The sequence below is a fragment of the Histomonas meleagridis genome (genome assembly GCF_020186115.1).
Source record: "Histomonas meleagridis strain 2922-C6/04-10x chromosome Unknown contig_6, whole genome shotgun sequence".
Taxonomy (NCBI): Eukaryota; Parabasalia; order Tritrichomonadida; family Dientamoebidae; genus Histomonas; species Histomonas meleagridis.
The window spans coordinates 87,109-105,310 of record NW_027150902.1 but is presented as its reverse complement, the minus strand read 5'-3'; the positions used below and the strand labels follow the sequence as shown (position 1 = coordinate 105,310).

At 25.4% G+C, this 18,202-nt stretch overlaps 3 protein-coding genes across 3 annotated transcripts; 2 read left to right on the top strand and 1 right to left on the bottom strand.

Moving 5' to 3' along the window:
• Positions 1-3,201: 3,201 nt before the first annotated feature.
• Positions 3,202-4,551, top strand: GO595_007880 (DEAD-box ATP-dependent RNA helicase 27-like; the record flags this gene model as incomplete). Its single annotated transcript, XM_067921392.1, has 1 exon — positions 3,202-4,551. One exon carries the CDS (start codon positions 3,202-3,204, stop codon positions 4,549-4,551), a length of 1,350 nt encoding a protein of 449 aa, XP_067771714.1.
• Positions 4,552-4,952: 401 nt separating this feature from the next.
• GO595_007879 (uncharacterized protein) lies at positions 4,953-5,783 on the bottom strand (the record flags this gene model as incomplete). Its single annotated transcript, XM_067921391.1, has 1 exon — positions 4,953-5,783. One exon carries the CDS (start codon positions 5,781-5,783, stop codon positions 4,953-4,955), a length of 831 nt encoding a protein of 276 aa, XP_067771713.1.
• Positions 5,784-5,840: 57 nt separating this feature from the next.
• On the top strand, positions 5,841-6,902 carry GO595_007878 (tRNA pseudouridine(38/39) synthase-like; the record flags this gene model as incomplete). The annotated part of the gene is made up of 1 exon (XM_067921389.1): positions 5,841-6,902. One exon carries the CDS (start codon positions 5,841-5,843, stop codon positions 6,900-6,902), a length of 1,062 nt encoding a protein of 353 aa, XP_067771712.1.
• Positions 6,903-18,202: the final 11,300 nt, after the last annotated feature.

Sequence of the window (18,202 nt, the reverse complement as noted above, 5' to 3'; positions counted from 1 at the left end):
TTTGTATTGTTTCAACACTGTTACCTAAAATTACAGTTTCAAGATTAGAACACATGTAAAAGGCAAAGCTTTCAATTGTTTTTATAGAATTTCCAATGTTGACTGTAACAAGTTTAGCCCACAACTTAAAGGCACTTTGGATAGTTGTCTTAACTTCATCAATAAAAAGATGTTTTGTTAAACTTTGATATTCTTGTGTGAAATCATTTATTTGGCGTATAATTAAAGTGCTATTATCTTCAATAAAAACTGTCCTTGTGTGGATCACAAGCACCATAAAAATACAAACCATGTTGTTGAGCCTAATAAAGGGAAATGATCGAAAATTTTGGAATTACACAAACGTTCGCTTCAAAACCGAAATTTGAAAGGAAAACGATCAAAGAAGCCGTTTAGTTAAATCAGTTAATTCATTCATTACAGTAAAATTAAATAACAAAGATTTTTATTAAAATAAAAATATTTTTATATGTTCCTCATTAAATTTTATTTCTAATATATCTTGTATTTAGAGATCTTGATTATATAATGGGATAGTTGAGTTTATAGAGTTATTATCTTCCGCGCCTAATTTACCTATTTGTTCCTTAAGAAAGTCTTCGATTTCGACGAATATTTTTTCATCTTCATTTTCGATATCGTTCATAATTTCTTCGATTTTCTTTAACATATCATCATCGATGTTTTCATTTTCAAGTTTCATTTTTTCTTTGATAATTTCTTTCAAAGAATTTTTCAAGTTATTAACATATTCCTTGTTTTTACTTATTTCATCTTTAATCAATTTTTGCATTTCATATATTATGTCATCAATTTCTTCGTTATTTTCATCTAGTTCTTCTTTTATAACATCTTTCATATCTTTAAATAATAGTTCGATATGTTCATTAATTTTTATTATTTCGCTTTTTATCAATTCTTTTATTTCATTTATTAAATCGTCAAGATTTTCATTATCGAGTTGCTTTTTGATTATGTTATCTAATTTCTTAACAAATTCTTTATCAATATATTCATTGTCTTCATCAAGTTGTATGTTTAATACTTTTTCCATATCTTTTAATAAGGCATTTAACTTTTCTTTGTTTTCATCAATTCCTTCTTTTAATATCTTTTCCATACTCTTCATTAAGTCATCTTCAATATTTTCATCATCATTTTCATTGTTAAATAATAACTTTTCCATATTCTTTAAAAAGTCATTATCAATGTTATCATAATTTTCATTTTCTTCTTTTAATTCTTTTTCCATATCTTTTATTAAATTTTCAAGACTATTTTTGTTAGTATCGATTTCTTTATCATTAATATCGTCATCTTTAAGAACTTTTTCTTCTTTTTTAGGTTTTTCTATTTTTGTTTTATTTATATGCGTTTTATTAACATTATTTTCACTATCTTTAATAATTTCTTTCATGAAATCATTATGATTAAATGAATTTTGTTTTTTCTTTTTCTTTTTGTTTTCATCTGGAGAATCCTTTTGTTTTATAACACTTAATTTTATTTCTTTAACAATTTCATTATTATTTTTCGGTGTTTCTTCTTCTTCAGTTTCATTATTATCATTATCTTCTTTTATTATCATCTCAATTTCTTCCATTATCTCTTGATTTTCGTTTTCATCATTTTCAGTTGTATTATTTTCTTCTCCATTATTATTAATTCTTATTTCTGTTGAATCTTTATTAAATAAAACATCAAAATTAGTATTTTGCCCGAGTATACCTTCGAGAAAATTACCGATTTTACCGAAAAAGTTATTATTTTTATTGTTTTCATCAATTTTAATATTATTTTCTTTTAATCGAAAATCAGTTAAATTCGATTCTTCACTTAATTTATAATGTTCAATTATCCAATTTTTTAATGTTTCAACTTCGATTTTCGATCTATATATAAATGGTTGTTTATCATTTTTATGATAACAGACAAATAAAGGAAATCCATCCGATGTTGGCACAAATGGTGATTGCGAATCTTTTTCCATTTTATAAAATCGAATTGTATAATTTTCACTTTCGAGTATTTTAACAACAGTTTGATATATTAAATTGGATTCCAAAACAGAAAATGAATTCGAATTCGAAATAAACAACACAGATAAATATTCATTATCAGGAATTTTATCTTCGAAATTTTGTGTCGTTAATGATGAAGATAAACTATTAAAATTAAAAAATTTTGTTCCTAAATTATTTAACGTTATACTTTTTGTTACTTTATTAACCCAAAATGAAAATAACTCAGGACTAAACACATCAATATCAGGAAATACATAACATTTAGAATCAGTATGTATTACATATGTTAAATCATTTTGTGATATGGAACAAAATTCCATTAATTCTTGTGACTCATTCCATGTTGTAATATTAAAGTCAATAAAATCAGAAAAATAATTCGATATTTTGTTAAATGTATTTGTGGCATTTTCGGAATATTTGTCTGTAATCGCTGTTATTTGGAATGAATGAATCGGATATTCTGAATGTTGTGTTATTTCTGTTTTGGTGCCTTTTAATAATTTACAACTTCTGACAAATTGAATCATTGAAATAGAATCGTTCTTGTCAAAAAATCTTGAGATATTTAATTTGTGATTAAAAAATTCTAAGGAGAAATTTGTGCTTTGATAATACCCAAAGTTGGCTTTAGTTTTGGAATAAAGATATGCAATGTCTTCAAATTCTAATAATGATTCATTACCAGTTAATAAAAATGATGAATGATTTGATAAACGAAATGTTTCAATTGTGGATTCATTTAAATGTTCAACATGGGAAATCATGCAGTTTTGTATTTCTTCAATTAATTTGTCTTCTGAAATATTTTCTAAAATAACTTTCATTGGTTGACCATTCCTAAGAATAACATAATTGGTACAAGCTGCACTTAAAATTGAAAAGTAAAAGGAATCCTTCTTTCCAGGATATGCCGAAACTATCGCTTTTATGTTGTTGATTTTTTTGGGTATATTAATTAATAAATTTTGAATCTTTGAATCTACAAGACCAAAACTTTGAACTACAACCTCAAGTGTTATATTTACATCAAGAAATATTTTTTCTGATATAACAAAAGTAATGAGTAAGAATAACATAGAAGCTAATAAACGACCGTTATCTCAAGAAGTAAACGGCTTATTGAATAAACGTTCGTTTTGATTGAAATGCTTTGGTCGAGAAGAAAAATTCTTTTATGATTCTTCATTTACATCCATCAACATTCAATGAACTACCAATTAGTAATGGCTTAAAAAAATCATTGACTGCAAATGGCTTCATAAATTTAAAACCAATTCAAAGTGAAGCAATTCCACATTTACTAGCTGGCAGAAATGTTCTTGGTGCATCACCTACAGGTAGTGGTAAAACTCTTGCATTTCTTGTTCCAGTCATAGAACTTCTTACATATTCTCGTGCTAGACCAGAACATGGAACAATAGCAATAATTTTATCACCTTCTCGTGAACTTGCACAGCAAACTTACAGTGTTGCAAATGATTTAATTAAACCACTTTCACAAAAAGCATTTCCAATTATTGGTGGACAAAAAGGATTTAATGATGAAGCCTATCAATTAAGAACAAAAGGTCAGAATTTATTAATTGCAACTCCAGGTAGACTTAGGCAACATCTTGAAGGTGGCTATATTAATTTACAGAACTTCCAATTTCTTGTTATAGATGAAGCAGATCGAATGCTTGAAGCAGGTTTTGAAAATGATTTATATTCCATCTTTTCTTTCATCAAAAAGCCAAGACAAATTGCTTTGTTTTCTGCCACTTTAACAGCAGATGTTGAAGGATTAATGAAATTGAACATTTCATCACCACCAATCTTTTGTATTCTATCACAATCCGAAATTGTTACTACGCTTGAGCATTGTTACAGTGTTGTTGAACTTCAAGATAGAGTTGCAATTCTTGCATCTCTTCTAAAACGTCTTTATAACAAACGTATTGTTGTTTTTGTTGGTGCACGTAAAGAAGCCGAATATCTTGCACGAGTATTTAATGCTATTGACATTGATTGTGATACATTACATGGAGATCTTTCACAATCAGAACGAAGCTTAGCATTTGTTAAATTTAATCGTAATGAAACCCATATACTAATTGCTACCAACGTGGCAAGCCGCGGGTTGGACTTTCCAGACGTTGATTGGTCTATATCGTTGGGGCCCCCCGACAGAGTGACAGATTATGTTCATCGTGCAGGAAGAACTGCTCGAAATGAAAAATTTGGGCAATCTCTTTTGTTGCTTGCGCCAAATGAAGTAATATTTGCTTCGAAAGTTAGACAAAAAGGAATAACTATAAAGAAGATTGAATTACATTTAGAAGATGTTGAAGAGATGAAGCAAATGATGTTAAATGCCATCGAAGGCGGCAGGCATTTTACAGAATTGGCTTTAGAGGCTGTCTTAGGTTTCGAAAATACATATAGAGCAAGACCTGCAGAAGAAGGAATCAGTATTGACGATATTGATATGAATGATGTTAGAATTTCTTTCGGTTTAGAGCCGGAAGGAAAATCGAATAAATAAAAATATATTTTTTAGAATTTAAATTTTGGGGCAAAATTCATTAGCTGCGAAATTTTGTTTTAGAAATAAAGAAAGCAAATAAAGTGAATTTATTGGTAATTAAGAATTATCAATGAATATAATTATTTCCTTAATCTTAACCAAATACTTATTAATATTCCAATCAGACAAACTGTTTCAACTTTAAAAATTATTATGAATATCTCAAAAAACAAATACGATGATTAAATAAATTTTCATTATTAACAAAACCAGTATAAATATATTAATTTCTTGCATTTGAATTTTATTTATTTCAGATTCAAATAATATTCTTTTCGAGGCATAAGCGAAAAATGAAAACGAAATTAATATTTAATAAATTCATCAGGAAAACATAAATCAAAAAACCTTTTTAACAACTATTCTTTATGTGCACTCGCAGGCGATGCAATGCTTTTTAAGTTATTCATTCTTTCGTCCAATGCATCATATCTTTTATTAATGGTATCAATAACACCATCTGTGTATTTCGAAACAAACTCTTTAATATCTTCAAGATTGAGCTTATCCTCATTTATTGGAACACTGAACAGCGGAAATTCGTTTTCGTTGAGTGGAACAAATTCTTCAAATTCGGATAATGGAATTGGATCAACAGGTTGAAAAACCTTTTTAAGTTCTAACCTATATGTTGGAGCAACGCGAATGTAAAATGGATGAAGAATAAGACGTAGTGGTCGAAGGAAAGTGTTGATTTCGTAATTGATGATATCTTGAGTTTCCTTGAGAGTGAAATGCGGTTCGCCATTTGAGTTCATTTCTGTAAAGGCTGCTTGAAACTGGTTGAATAATTCATTTCGTAAATCATCATATGAGATTTCATGATTTGCCTGAATTTTTTGAACAGCATTCTTAAGCATTCTATGAAATGTCCGACATACAAATTGTGTCTTTTCAGCATTGAACTTTTTTTCTATACAATATAATCCGTTTCCTAATTGAAAATCGATTAATGTTGTGGATTTTTCATTATACTGATAATCTTCTTCTTGAATGGAAAACATTAAAAGGAGTTGTTGAATTTGCTCTTCAGTGCTTTTACAATCTAAAAATTTTTGTGTTGCTGAAAGTGTCCATCCATTTCCTGCAACAAGTTTTTCACTTGCATCGTCACCCCTTTTTCCTCTTGGTGAATGTTTCCTATGTTTCTTTTTACTTGGCGCTTTTCTTGCACCTTCTGGTAATTCCATTATTGAGACCGTTAATATGACATTTTTTAAAAGCTTAGAAAAAAAAGCGGCAAAAAAATGTCCGTCAAAAAAGCAAAGAAAGTTTTTTCCTGGGACCAATATCACGAGAGACAAATAGCCCTTAGAATTAACTATCTCGGGTGCGATTTGAAGGGATTTGTTCATCAGCAAACAACCACAGAAACTGTTGAAAATTATCTTTTCCAAGCATTTGAACGTGCTCGATTAATCAAAGACAGAAATGATTGTCACTATTCTTTATGTGGTAGAACTGATGCAGGCGTTTCAGGAATTGGAAATGTCATTTCAATTCGAGTTCGTTCAGTATATCCATATGGGACAGGTTCTATAAAAAATGAAGGTGCTCCCATTAAAGAAGAAGAGATTAACTATGTTCAAATCCTTAATGGTATTCTTCCCCCAATAATTCGAGTAACTGCCATAGCCTATGTCAATCCTGATTTTAATGCACGATTTGAATGTACTTCTCGTAGCTACAGATACCTCTTTCATCTATTTGATATGGATATTGAAAAAATGCGAGAAGCAGCAAGTTATCTTATAGGAACACATGATTATCGAAACTTTTGCAAATTTTCACCCAGTAACACAACACACTGTATCCGTGAGATCTATAGTATAGATTTCAACGAGATTAATGATGGTGTATGGTATTTCCAAATATGTGGTTCAGGATTTATCTGGCATCAAATTCGTTGTATTGCTGCGATATTATTTCTTATAGGCCAAGGACTCGAAGAGCCGTCTTTAGTCACCGAACTTTTAGATATCAACAAATTTCCAGGTCGACCACAATATCAAATTGCTGATCCAGAACCACTTGTTTTTTGGATGGCTGAGTATGATAACTTGGAATGGAAAGAGTCAAATGAGCCGACGGGAAAGTTTAAGTTTGCTTTTAATGAAATGTTAAAGAAAGAAAACATTAAATGTGCGTTACTTACGTTCTTTAATGGTGGAAAAGCATTTAAATCTGAAGGACCGAAGTCATATACACCGGTAGCGAAGTTGCAACAATGTAAATCGGTGGAAGAATTGATAGAGGAATATAGAAAAGAGAAAGATGAACAACAAGAAAACGATGAAGGATTTGAATAAATTATATATATTTGAGCTAAAATTAAAAATATTTTTGTGATTGAATTGAATTTAAAAATTATAGAGCGCGTTAATTAAATGGAAATAAAAGGGAAACATCAGGAAGAAGATGAAAAGAAGGAACGAGTAAAAATAGTAAGCTAATCTAATTTCATGAAAAATCTTCCGGAACAACAAAAAATTAAATATGACTCTTGTTGATATTTGAGTGAATCGATTACGAAAAGAAGAAAAATATTTTATTTGCAGAAATATTTATTAAAGTAAAATAGTGATAAATGAAAAAGCTTCTTTATCAAAATATCATAAATGAAATTAAATATTTTCGATGGCGTTATCTTCTTTGAAGTCTTCTGCAAATGGATCTTCTTCAATCGTTGATATTGGTAATGCATTAATTTCATTTAATGGTTGATCATTATTTTCATCAATACTATTTAAGTTTTCTGATTGTTGTTTGTTCATTCGTATTCGAATAAGTAATACAATGAGAATTATTATGATAATAATTATGAAAATAACAACTCCAATGATTACATAAATATATGTTTTGCTATTGTTATTAGTTACATTGTCATTTGATGTTAATAATGTGAAAAATATCGAATAGAAACTAAAATATGATGGATACGCTATGACTGTATATTCATAATATATTACTTCTGTGGAAATATATGTAAATATCGAATTAATATTTGAAAGTGAATATGTAAATGAGAAACTGTATGTGTGAATGCTTATTGATTGTGTATACGAAAGTAAATATGTTAATGTAATAGTCATAGATAAATTGTTTTGATGTGAATTAATTGTATTCAACTGTGTAAAAGTATTTGATTTTGTGGATGCTTGTTAATATTTAAAGAAGTGCATGAACTAAATGCATAACTTCCAATTGCTGTAACTGATGATGGAATTTTGATATTATTTAAAGAAGTACATCCTCGTTATAACACTTTCACCAACAGAAACTGTCATTAAATTTGAACATAACTGAAATGCATTGTTTCCAATATTTTCAACTGAATTTGGAATTGTAATACTTGCTAATGAAATACATATATAAAAAAAACTTCTTCTTCAATATTTGTAACATATGTTTATACATGTTCAAATGCTCGTCTTCCAATAATTATAACTGAATTCGGAATTTTTAAATTTTGTAATGATAAGCATCCAAGAAATGAACCTCCTCCAATGATAGAAATATTTTTTCCAATATAAACATTAGTTAAATTTATGTATAATTGAAATGAATAATTTTCACGAATTTTAACTGAATTTGGAATGATGATACTCGTCAATGATGAACATTTGCAAATGCACTTTCACTAATTACAATAACATTTACACCTATCGAAAAAGTTGTTAAATTTAAACATCTTTGAATTGTATTACTGTTAATAATTTCGACTGAATTTGGAATTGTAATACTACAATTTATTAATGATTGATATGAACGGTTGCTCAAAAACGTTAAGTCACTTAATCTGGGTGTTAAACTTCATATATGAAAACTCGTTCGAATAGAAACCCATTGAATATTCGTTCGAAAACACCTGAGATAAATTCAGAAAAAATTATAAAGACAAACCAAAAATCATCAAATAATAATTCAGGAAGATCAATTAAAAAAAAAAGTCCAACTCCATTACAATCACTTGAAACCATTATTTTCAAATTAACAGAAGATAATTTTGAATTATCATCTCAAACTGCAATGAGATTTTTTAATGATAATTTTCCTTATTCATTTAATATTTTAATTAGCAGATTAATCTATAGTGCTTTTATGTCACAAAGGAAAGAAGCAAATTTATACTTTAACTTTTTAAAATGTATTGAGTTAAAAGAAGAAAATATCCAATGCTATAAGATATTATATGTTTTCGAAAGATATTTAATTAAGTTAAAATCACAAGAATCAAATTATTTACTTAATAAAATGGTTGAAAATGAATTCATTCAACCGGATTTTATAAAACAAAAGAATTCATTATATTTTGCGCATTATTATACAAAAGAAGAAATACTTCGATTCAAACCTTTTGGTTCACAGCAATTACAAGCAAATTTTTTTAATAATTATGAAGAACTATCAAAGAATGATTGGGAACTTCACAAACAATTAATTAAAGAAGGAGTTAATCCAAATGAAATATCAAAAATGGTTAGAAATGATGAAATAGAAAAACTTCAAGAAATAACATCACAAAGTATTTTTGATTTGAATCAAACAATTGAACCATCACTTTATGAAAGATATTCATTCATTAATCAAGAAAATGTTAGATTAATTGATTATGCAGCATTTTTTTCAGCAGTTAAATGCTTTAAATATTTACTTATGAATGGTGCAAATGTAAATAACGCAGGTAAATATGCAATTGCAGGCGGAAATGAAGAAATCATTCATTTATGTGAACAAAATCATTCATCATTTAAAGATGCATATGAAACAGCAATTGAATTTCATCAAAATGATATCTTTAAATATCTTTATGAAAACAATAATAATAAAATCAAAGATTTAAATAAATTCGGAAATCTCAGCTTAAAATATAGTAATTTCAAAATGTTTATATATTTAACATCAGTTGGATTAAAAATAAGCAAAGAGATTCTGGAAAAAGCAATAAAAATTGGAAATGTATTCTTTCTAAATCGCTATATTAAAAACAAACAATATTTTTCAATCATATGTAGTTCTCCATGTTCAACAAGAAATTATGAGATAATTAAATTAGTTCTTGAGCAAAACAATTCTAATAAATCATCAGATAATATTTATTTAATTAATTTTATATTTGTTTTGATAACTTTATTTTTAATAAAAATTTTCTTAATTTATTTAAATTATTTAATATACAACTTTTAAATGCAGCAGAAAAAGGTTACGTTGATACAGTGCAATGGCTTGTCAAGCAAAAAGGATTTAAATATAATCAGCAAGATATCTTAATTCATAACTTTTTGATTAAATTTATTATTTGATATTTATTTCGATTATTTGAAACAGCACTTATTGTTGCGTCTAAAAATAATCATATCAAAATAGTTAAAATACTTTTGGATTGTAAAGGTATCAATATTAATGCTAAAAGCGTATATTTGTTTTATTTTGTATTTCTTTTAATAATTTTATATTTCAAAATAATATTTGGAAATTGTTTAAATTATTTAAAACAGCACTTATGCTTTCATCTGAAAATGGTTATACAGAAATAGTTAAATTACTTCTTAAACAAGAAGGAGTTGATATTAATGCAAAAGATATTTATTTATTTTATTTAGTGTATGTTTTAATAATTTTATATTTCAAAGAAATTTTTGGAGATTATACAGCACTTATATTAGCATCTTATAATGGTCATACAGAAATAGTTAAATTACTTCTAAAACAAGAAGGAGTTGATATTAATGCAAAAGATATTTATTTGTTTGATTTATTATTCATTTTAATAATTTAACATTTCAAAATAATATAAGGAAATTATTTAAATTATTTAGAACAGCACTTATTTATGCATCTCAAAAACATCATACAGATATTGTTAAATTACTTCTTGAACAAAACAAAATTAATATTAATGCTCAAGATGTTTTTATTTTTTATTTAAAATTTGTTTTAATAATTTACTATTTCAAAATAATATTTGGAAATTATTTAAATTATTTAAAACAGCACTTATGCATGCATCTCAAAATGATCATACAGAAATAGTAAAATTACTTCTTGAACAAAAAGAAATTGATATCAATGCGAAAGATATTTATATATTTTATTTAAAATTTATTTTAATAATTTTGGATTTCATAATAAAACTTGGAAATTATTTTAATTATTTATAACAGCACTTATGCATGCATCTCAAAATGATCATACAGAAATAGTAAAATTACTTCTTGAACAAAAAGAAATTGATATCAATGCGAAAGATATTTATATATTTTATTTAAAATTTATTTTAATAATTTTGGATTTCATAATAAAACTTGGAAATTATTTTAATTATTTATAACAGCACTTATGCATGCAGCTAAAAACGGTAAGAAAGAAATAGTACAAATTTTACTTGAACAAAAAGAAATTGATATCAATGCGAAAGATATTTATATATTTTATTTAAAATTTATTTTAATAATTTTATATTTCAAAATAATATTTGGAAATTATTTAAATTATTTAAAACAGCACTTATGCATGCATCTCAAAATGATCATACAGAAATAGTAAAATTACTTCTTGAACATGAAGGAATTGATATCAATGCGAAAGATATTTATATGTTTTTACTTAGTATTTATATATTTTATTTAAAATTCATTTTAATAATTTGATATTTCAAAATAATATTTGAAATTAATTCGGTAAATTTAGAACCGCACTTATACATGCGTCTGAAAATGGTAAGAAAGAAATAGTACAAATATTACTTGAACAAAAAGGAATTGATATCAATGCGAAAGATATTTATTTACTTTATTTGATATTTGTTTTAATAATTTTGTATTCCAATACATTAATTGGAAATTAATCGAATTATTTAATACAGCACTTATTTTAGCTTCTATGTGTGACAGGAGTGAAATTGTTAAATTACTTCTTGAAAAAAAAGGTAATGATGTTAATGCAAGAAAAAAAATTTATTTGCTATAAAATATATTTACTTCAATAATATGATATTTCAAAATAATATTTAGAAATTATTTAATTTATTTGAAACAGCACTTATTTGTGCGTCTGAAAGAGGTCATACAGAAATAGTTAAATTACTTCTTGAACAAGAAGGAATTGATATAAATGCTAAAAATATAATTTATTTTAATGATTTTCTATTTTAAAATATTATTTGGGAATTATTTAAATTATTTGAAACAGCACTTATAATGGCATCCAAAAAAGGTTATACAGAAATAGTTAAATTACTTCTTGAGCAAGAAGGAATTGATATTAATGCAAAAAATATTTATTTATATGATTTGATACTTATTTTATTAATTTAATTTTTCAAAATAATATTTGGAAATTATGCAAATTATTTAACACAGCACTTATTTCCGCTGCGCAACAGGATCACGAAGATATTATTCAAATACTTATTAAACAAAAAGGAATTGATTTTGATTCACAAAATGTTTTTATACTAAATCCAAATTTTGTTTTGACGTTTTTTGATTTCACTAAAAAATTTGGAATTCTTTTTAATTATTTGAAACAATACTTATGTTAACGATAAAAAAAGGTTATCTTGAAGTTGTTACATTTCTTTTGAAACAAAAAGAAATTCATATTAATAAGAAAAATATTTGTTTGTCATTACTAAAGTTTTCATCAATAGTTTCATGTTTCTAATAAAAATAAGGGATTTATATGATTTATTTGATATGGCACTATTAGTTGCAGCTCAGGTTGGTGATATCGAAATGATTAAATTACTTCTTCAACAAGAAGGAATTAAGATTAATGAAAAAAATATTTTAATCTTTTGTTTGAAGATCATTTTCACTATTTGATGTATAAAAAAAATAATTGGAATCTGTTTTACCTATTTAATACAGCACTTATGATTGCGTCTTCAAATGGTAATCTTGAGTTAGTTAAACTACTACTTCAGCAAAAAGAAATCAATGTCAATTTGAAAAATACTTTTTTATTGATTTTAAAGTGGTGTTTATTCAAGTTAATTACAAATTCTTTTTTTGGAATTTACATAAAACATTTCATACAGCACTTTCATATGCAATTTCCAGACATCATTCTCAGGTAGTTGAAGTTCTTCGCGCAAATCTCAATATTAATAAATAAAAAGCCATTATAACTTATAACTTATGTTGGTTCATATCCTTTGAAATAAATGCACGTTAGTTTGCTAAAATTAGCTTGAATACAATGAAGAAAATGCGAATCTCCAAACGCTGTTACATTTTATCCAATGATAGCTGTTTATGATTGGATCGGAATTTTGGCTGTTTTCTTAAATTAAGTTTGTTTGCATATCTTCATGCAATTGAATTTTTTAACATATTTTAACTCTACCTAAATCGTTGTATATCACATTTCCGATGAATAGTCCCTGATTAAGGTTTATGACACCCTTATATCACATTAATTTCAGCTTTACGATTCGTATTGAAATAAGGATTCTATCCAACTATTTGAATTCAAGCATTTAAATACAATCTCTGCGATTTTTTTTTTTTTTTAGTATTTGTTTTAAAAAATCAAAATAATGGTTGTTGCTTTGTTTCTGTCGAAAATGTATAGGCATGAAGCACTGATAAAACTTGGATTAACCTAATTAAAAAATTGGAATAGTTTAAGAATACCAAGGATAATTAGTGTATGTTAGGCAGGAAAGGAGCTATCATCAAAAATAATAAGTAATTTTTTTTTAAATGTTCATTGTTCAAGAAGATAATTTCTTTAAAGAAATTTAAATGCTTTTGAATTAATCAGATTTTAATTTGACTGTAAAAAACGGTTAGATTTAAAAATAATTGAAATGAAAATTTTATTTGAAAGCTCAGTATTGAATTATTGTTGTATTGAGTGATTTTGATCGTTCTGCGTGTAAAATTGCTCTGAAAACAGAAAGATTTTGTATCAAGTTAAAAGCGAAAATGATAACACAACAATATCATCTCACTTATAATTGTTTATGACTTGTATCGATTAAATTTTTGATGACACTCTCAATTTCAGATGGAAAACAATAGGTTTCATACATTTTTGATGAAAATTTGAAGGTTATTTGTTCGAGTTAAAATCAAAAATATATCTTCCAATTGCAATCGTCAAATCGATGGAAAATAATGAAATATACCTATTAGTGACTCTCAGCATTCATTTTATTGACTTTATTTTCAACATATTTTATGATGAAAATATTCTTCATAAAAATATAAAATATATAAATATCAAAGACAAAAATAAAACAACAAATAAACAGATCCATAACGAATATCCTCACTATTCGTTAAATAATATCAAAAATCATTCAAATAACAAAAATTTATTTTTTTCATATGAAAAGATTTATCAAATAAGTTATAAATATTATTATTTATTAAGTCCTTCATTTATAAAATTCTTTGATATGTTTAAAAAATGTTTCGAATTAACTTCTTCTTTAAAATTTAAAAATAACTTTATTTATTCTTTCAGAAAAAATTTATTTTATTTTGATATTTATAAAATGAATAATATAAATATATTTTGTTTTTTATTGAGGAATTTCTTTTGTTCCATATTTAGATCAATAATTAACAATTTGTATATATATTATTTCATTTTCAATCATATTTAATATTCTTTTTCTTATTACTAAATATTTTTATAAAAGTTATTTAATTTATGCTAAAAATAAACAAAATTTTAAAATATTTTCAATTTTGATTATTATATTTTTTGTTAATACAAAACAATCGATGAAACAACTAAAACACTCACAATATCTGATTTCAATGATTATTCAAAAGATTATATGAATGTTACTGAGCACGTTATAATTATTAATGTTGGAGAGCTTGAAAATAATGCGTTCATAGAATGGCCTTTATTAACAACAGTAATAATTGGAGAAGCAGTTGGAAATATAAATAGTGGAGCATTTGCATCATGTAAACAATTAGAATATGTCCAATTTCCAGATAAATTAATGAGTTCAATTGGAGGTGGTGCATTTGAAGAATGTATTTCATTAAATAATATTACAATTCGTTGTAATAGCATTGGTGGTAATGCATTTTACAAATGTACAGGACTTGAAACGATAACTTTGAATGAAGGCGTACGAAGTATTGGCTCAGATGCATTCAGAGGATGTACAAACCTTGTGAATATTTATATACCAAGTTCTGTTACTTCAATTGGTTATCCATTTTTAGAATGTACAAAACTTCAATTTATTAATGTTTCAGATGAAAATTTTAAATATTCGAATTATGAAAATGATGGCGTTTTATATAATAAAGAAATTACACAAATTATTAGTTATCCAAATATGAAAAGTAAAACATTTACAATTCCTAATTCAGTCACTTCGATTATGAATTATTCTTTTGCTTATTGTAATAATTTAGAAAGAATTTTTATTGGTGAAAATGTTAAATATATTAATTCTTGTGCATTTCTTAATTGTGCATCACTTCAATGTATTCATTTTTATGGAGAAATTTCACCAGAAATCCAAAATGATGCATTTGTTAATATAAATGCTACAACAGTTATGACAATAGAAACATATCAAAATGAAACATTTGGAAATATGAATATTACTAAGGGAACAACACTTGACGAATGTCTTCCGCCAACACTCACATTCACCAACTCAAATACATTTACAAAATTAAATACATTTACTGAATCGGATTCACTAACTGCATCAGTTGCTCATTCATCTGATGTAACTTTATCTTTAACACATTCGTTCACTTAAACTCAGTCATTATCTATTACACTTTCGATTACATTTTATAGTAAATACATAAATACAATTTCATTGTTAACATTTGAATCCACTTATAGTTATATATCGACAAATGTCATTTATTACGATTACACTGTTATATATTATTCGTCTTATTATAGTTATTATTATGACTTTTATACATTAGTTGTCACTGATGTTACACCAAAAGATAATTCGATATCAAATGAATTGTTAATTGGTATTATATGCGGCGCTATTGTGATAGTTTTGATAATTGTCGGAATTGTAATATTTATGATTAAATATCAAAATAAGAAGCGAAAACAAAATGAAGAAGAAATGAATATTTCAGATGAAAATAATAATAATAATAAAATTAATGAAATCGATAATACATTTTCAGTTGGGATTAATAATTCAAATATTGAAGAAGATCCATTTGCAGACGATTTCAAAGAAGAAAAATTTATAAGTCAGATATAAATAAACATATTTTAAGAACAAAATAATTTTTTTTATTAATAAAAGATAAATTCTTTTTGTTATTTGGCAAATCTTATGTTTCCTTCTATTATATATTATATATTATATTTTTATCATAGGTATGCAATAAAAACATTAAATTTTCATATAAGATTGTTTTCTTCAAAGTAAATGGTTCTTCTTTAATAGTTGATAAATTAATAACATATTCTGTTGTAATATCTTCGTTATTGATTGGATTTTCATAACTATTTTCTTGACAACTTAAAAATATTATTTCGTTTAGCTTGACGATGCGAATCTTTTTAATATGGATTCTTTTAAGAAGTGAAATACTTATAATAACGAGACCTTAAAAGTTTTCATACATTTTTAATCTTTTGTTTTTTCTTGAAAATCTTCTGTTGACTTTTTATGATGTTCTTTTAAATATTGGATCTTTTGATCCTTTTTTTGAACCACATTTATTAAAATTTTATTATCGGACTTAAGTTGAGAGTTTGAAATTTTTAATTTTTTCCTTTTATATCTTTCAATTTCTAAAATCCTCAGTGCAACTTTTTTCATTTTTATTTCTAATTCTTTTTTAGTTTGTATAATATCTTTTTTCATTTGCAAAACTTGTAAAGAATGCGAATGTTTTTCTTTGATATATTTTTCTTTTAGTTTATCAAATATCTTTTGAAGTTTATTATATTTCTCTTGAAGCTGATCCATGCGTTTGTTTAACGCAATAAGTTTCAAATTGGATATTTCAATTAATGATTTTTTATGATTGTTAAATATTTCTTTTTGACTTTCTTTAGGATTAAAATCTTTTCCCTTATTCTTTATGGTATCAATTTCATTTTGTTTCATTGATATTTCCTGAATAGCAATAGACAGTTTCTTTTCAAGTGATTTATGATAAGTTCGATCATCAAATTTAGTGTTTTGAAAGGAATCAATAAAATCAAGCGTAGATGGAAGTAATGAGTTTTTAGTATTACATTTTATTATAACAAATTTAATAAATGATATACAACGTGAAAGTTCTTTTTCTTTATTTTCTCTAAGAGTTATTTCTTTATTAATTTTATCTCGAAGTTTATTAATAGTTTGTTCAGTTTCTATCTGTTTATTTATTAACAAAGATGTTTTTTCATTATTTAATGAATTTACTTCCTTTCTTAATTTTGAGCAGATGCTTTGGAAATCATTTACAAGTTTCCTCAAAATATGGTTAATCTCAAAAGATTCACGAAGTATTATAATTAACTTTTCATTATCATCATTATCATGCTTTTCTATGAACTTTTTAATATCCTCCGAAAGTTTTGATGGATTTATACTTGAATTATAAAAAGAAAATTCATCGTCAAAACCTTGCGCATATTCTTTGATGAGTTCTACAAGTTTTTCAGCTTCTTTTAAGAAAGTATCAATGGTATTTTGCTCATTAATTATTAGATGCTTATTTAAATATTCAACAAATTTAAAATGATTATTGAGTTCACTATATTGATTTGATATTATTTTATTTTGTTCAGCAATTAAAGTTTTTATTAAGTTAATAATGCTTTTATCAAATGATTCTTCTTTAAATAAATCAATTAAATCGATTTTATTGTTTTGCTTTAATAAATTGATAATTTTGTTTTTAATTTTTTTGGTAATTTCTTCTTTGGATTGTTTTAGTAAAGAATTGGAATTTTGTTGTTGTGCTGAAAGAATGTCATCATACTTAGATAAAAGCAGTGATTGCTTTGATATGATTGACGTAAGAATTTGCCTTTGATTTGAATAATCAAAAAGCTCTTCTGCTTGTTGCAAAAGTTGTTGAAAAATGATTTCATTTTCTTTTTTTAGGTTATGATCAACATGAATTGTGCTTTCGGGATTTTTTAGAGAATCACTTAAATTGCTGCTTTGCTTGGCTTCTTTAAACTTTTGTTTATAATTACTTGATTTGCGTATCATTGAAATTTGATTGTGGAGATCATGAATTGTGGCCTTTAATGAAGAAATTCGTTCTGATTTTACTCTTTCGGAAATTAATGTAGGAATTTCTTTTTTGTTGTTTAGGTTCACTTTTTCTCCTATTTGGAAAAAATCAAATATATAATTCAAAATTTCGTGTTGAAATTGGTTAACTTTAAGCAACGAATTAATTAAGATATTTGATTTGGAATTAACTATTTCTTGATTTGACATATCAAATTCTGAAAAATTATGAAACTTTTCTTGAACCATATTTAAATCTTTAATCGAAAAAAATTCCTTCTCCTGAAAGCTTTTAAGTTCATGAAAAAATGTACTGTCGGAATGACTTTCATTTGTTTTTAACATCCAAGTAAAACATCTTTAACGTACATTTTGACTTTTTTTATTTTCTTCTAATAA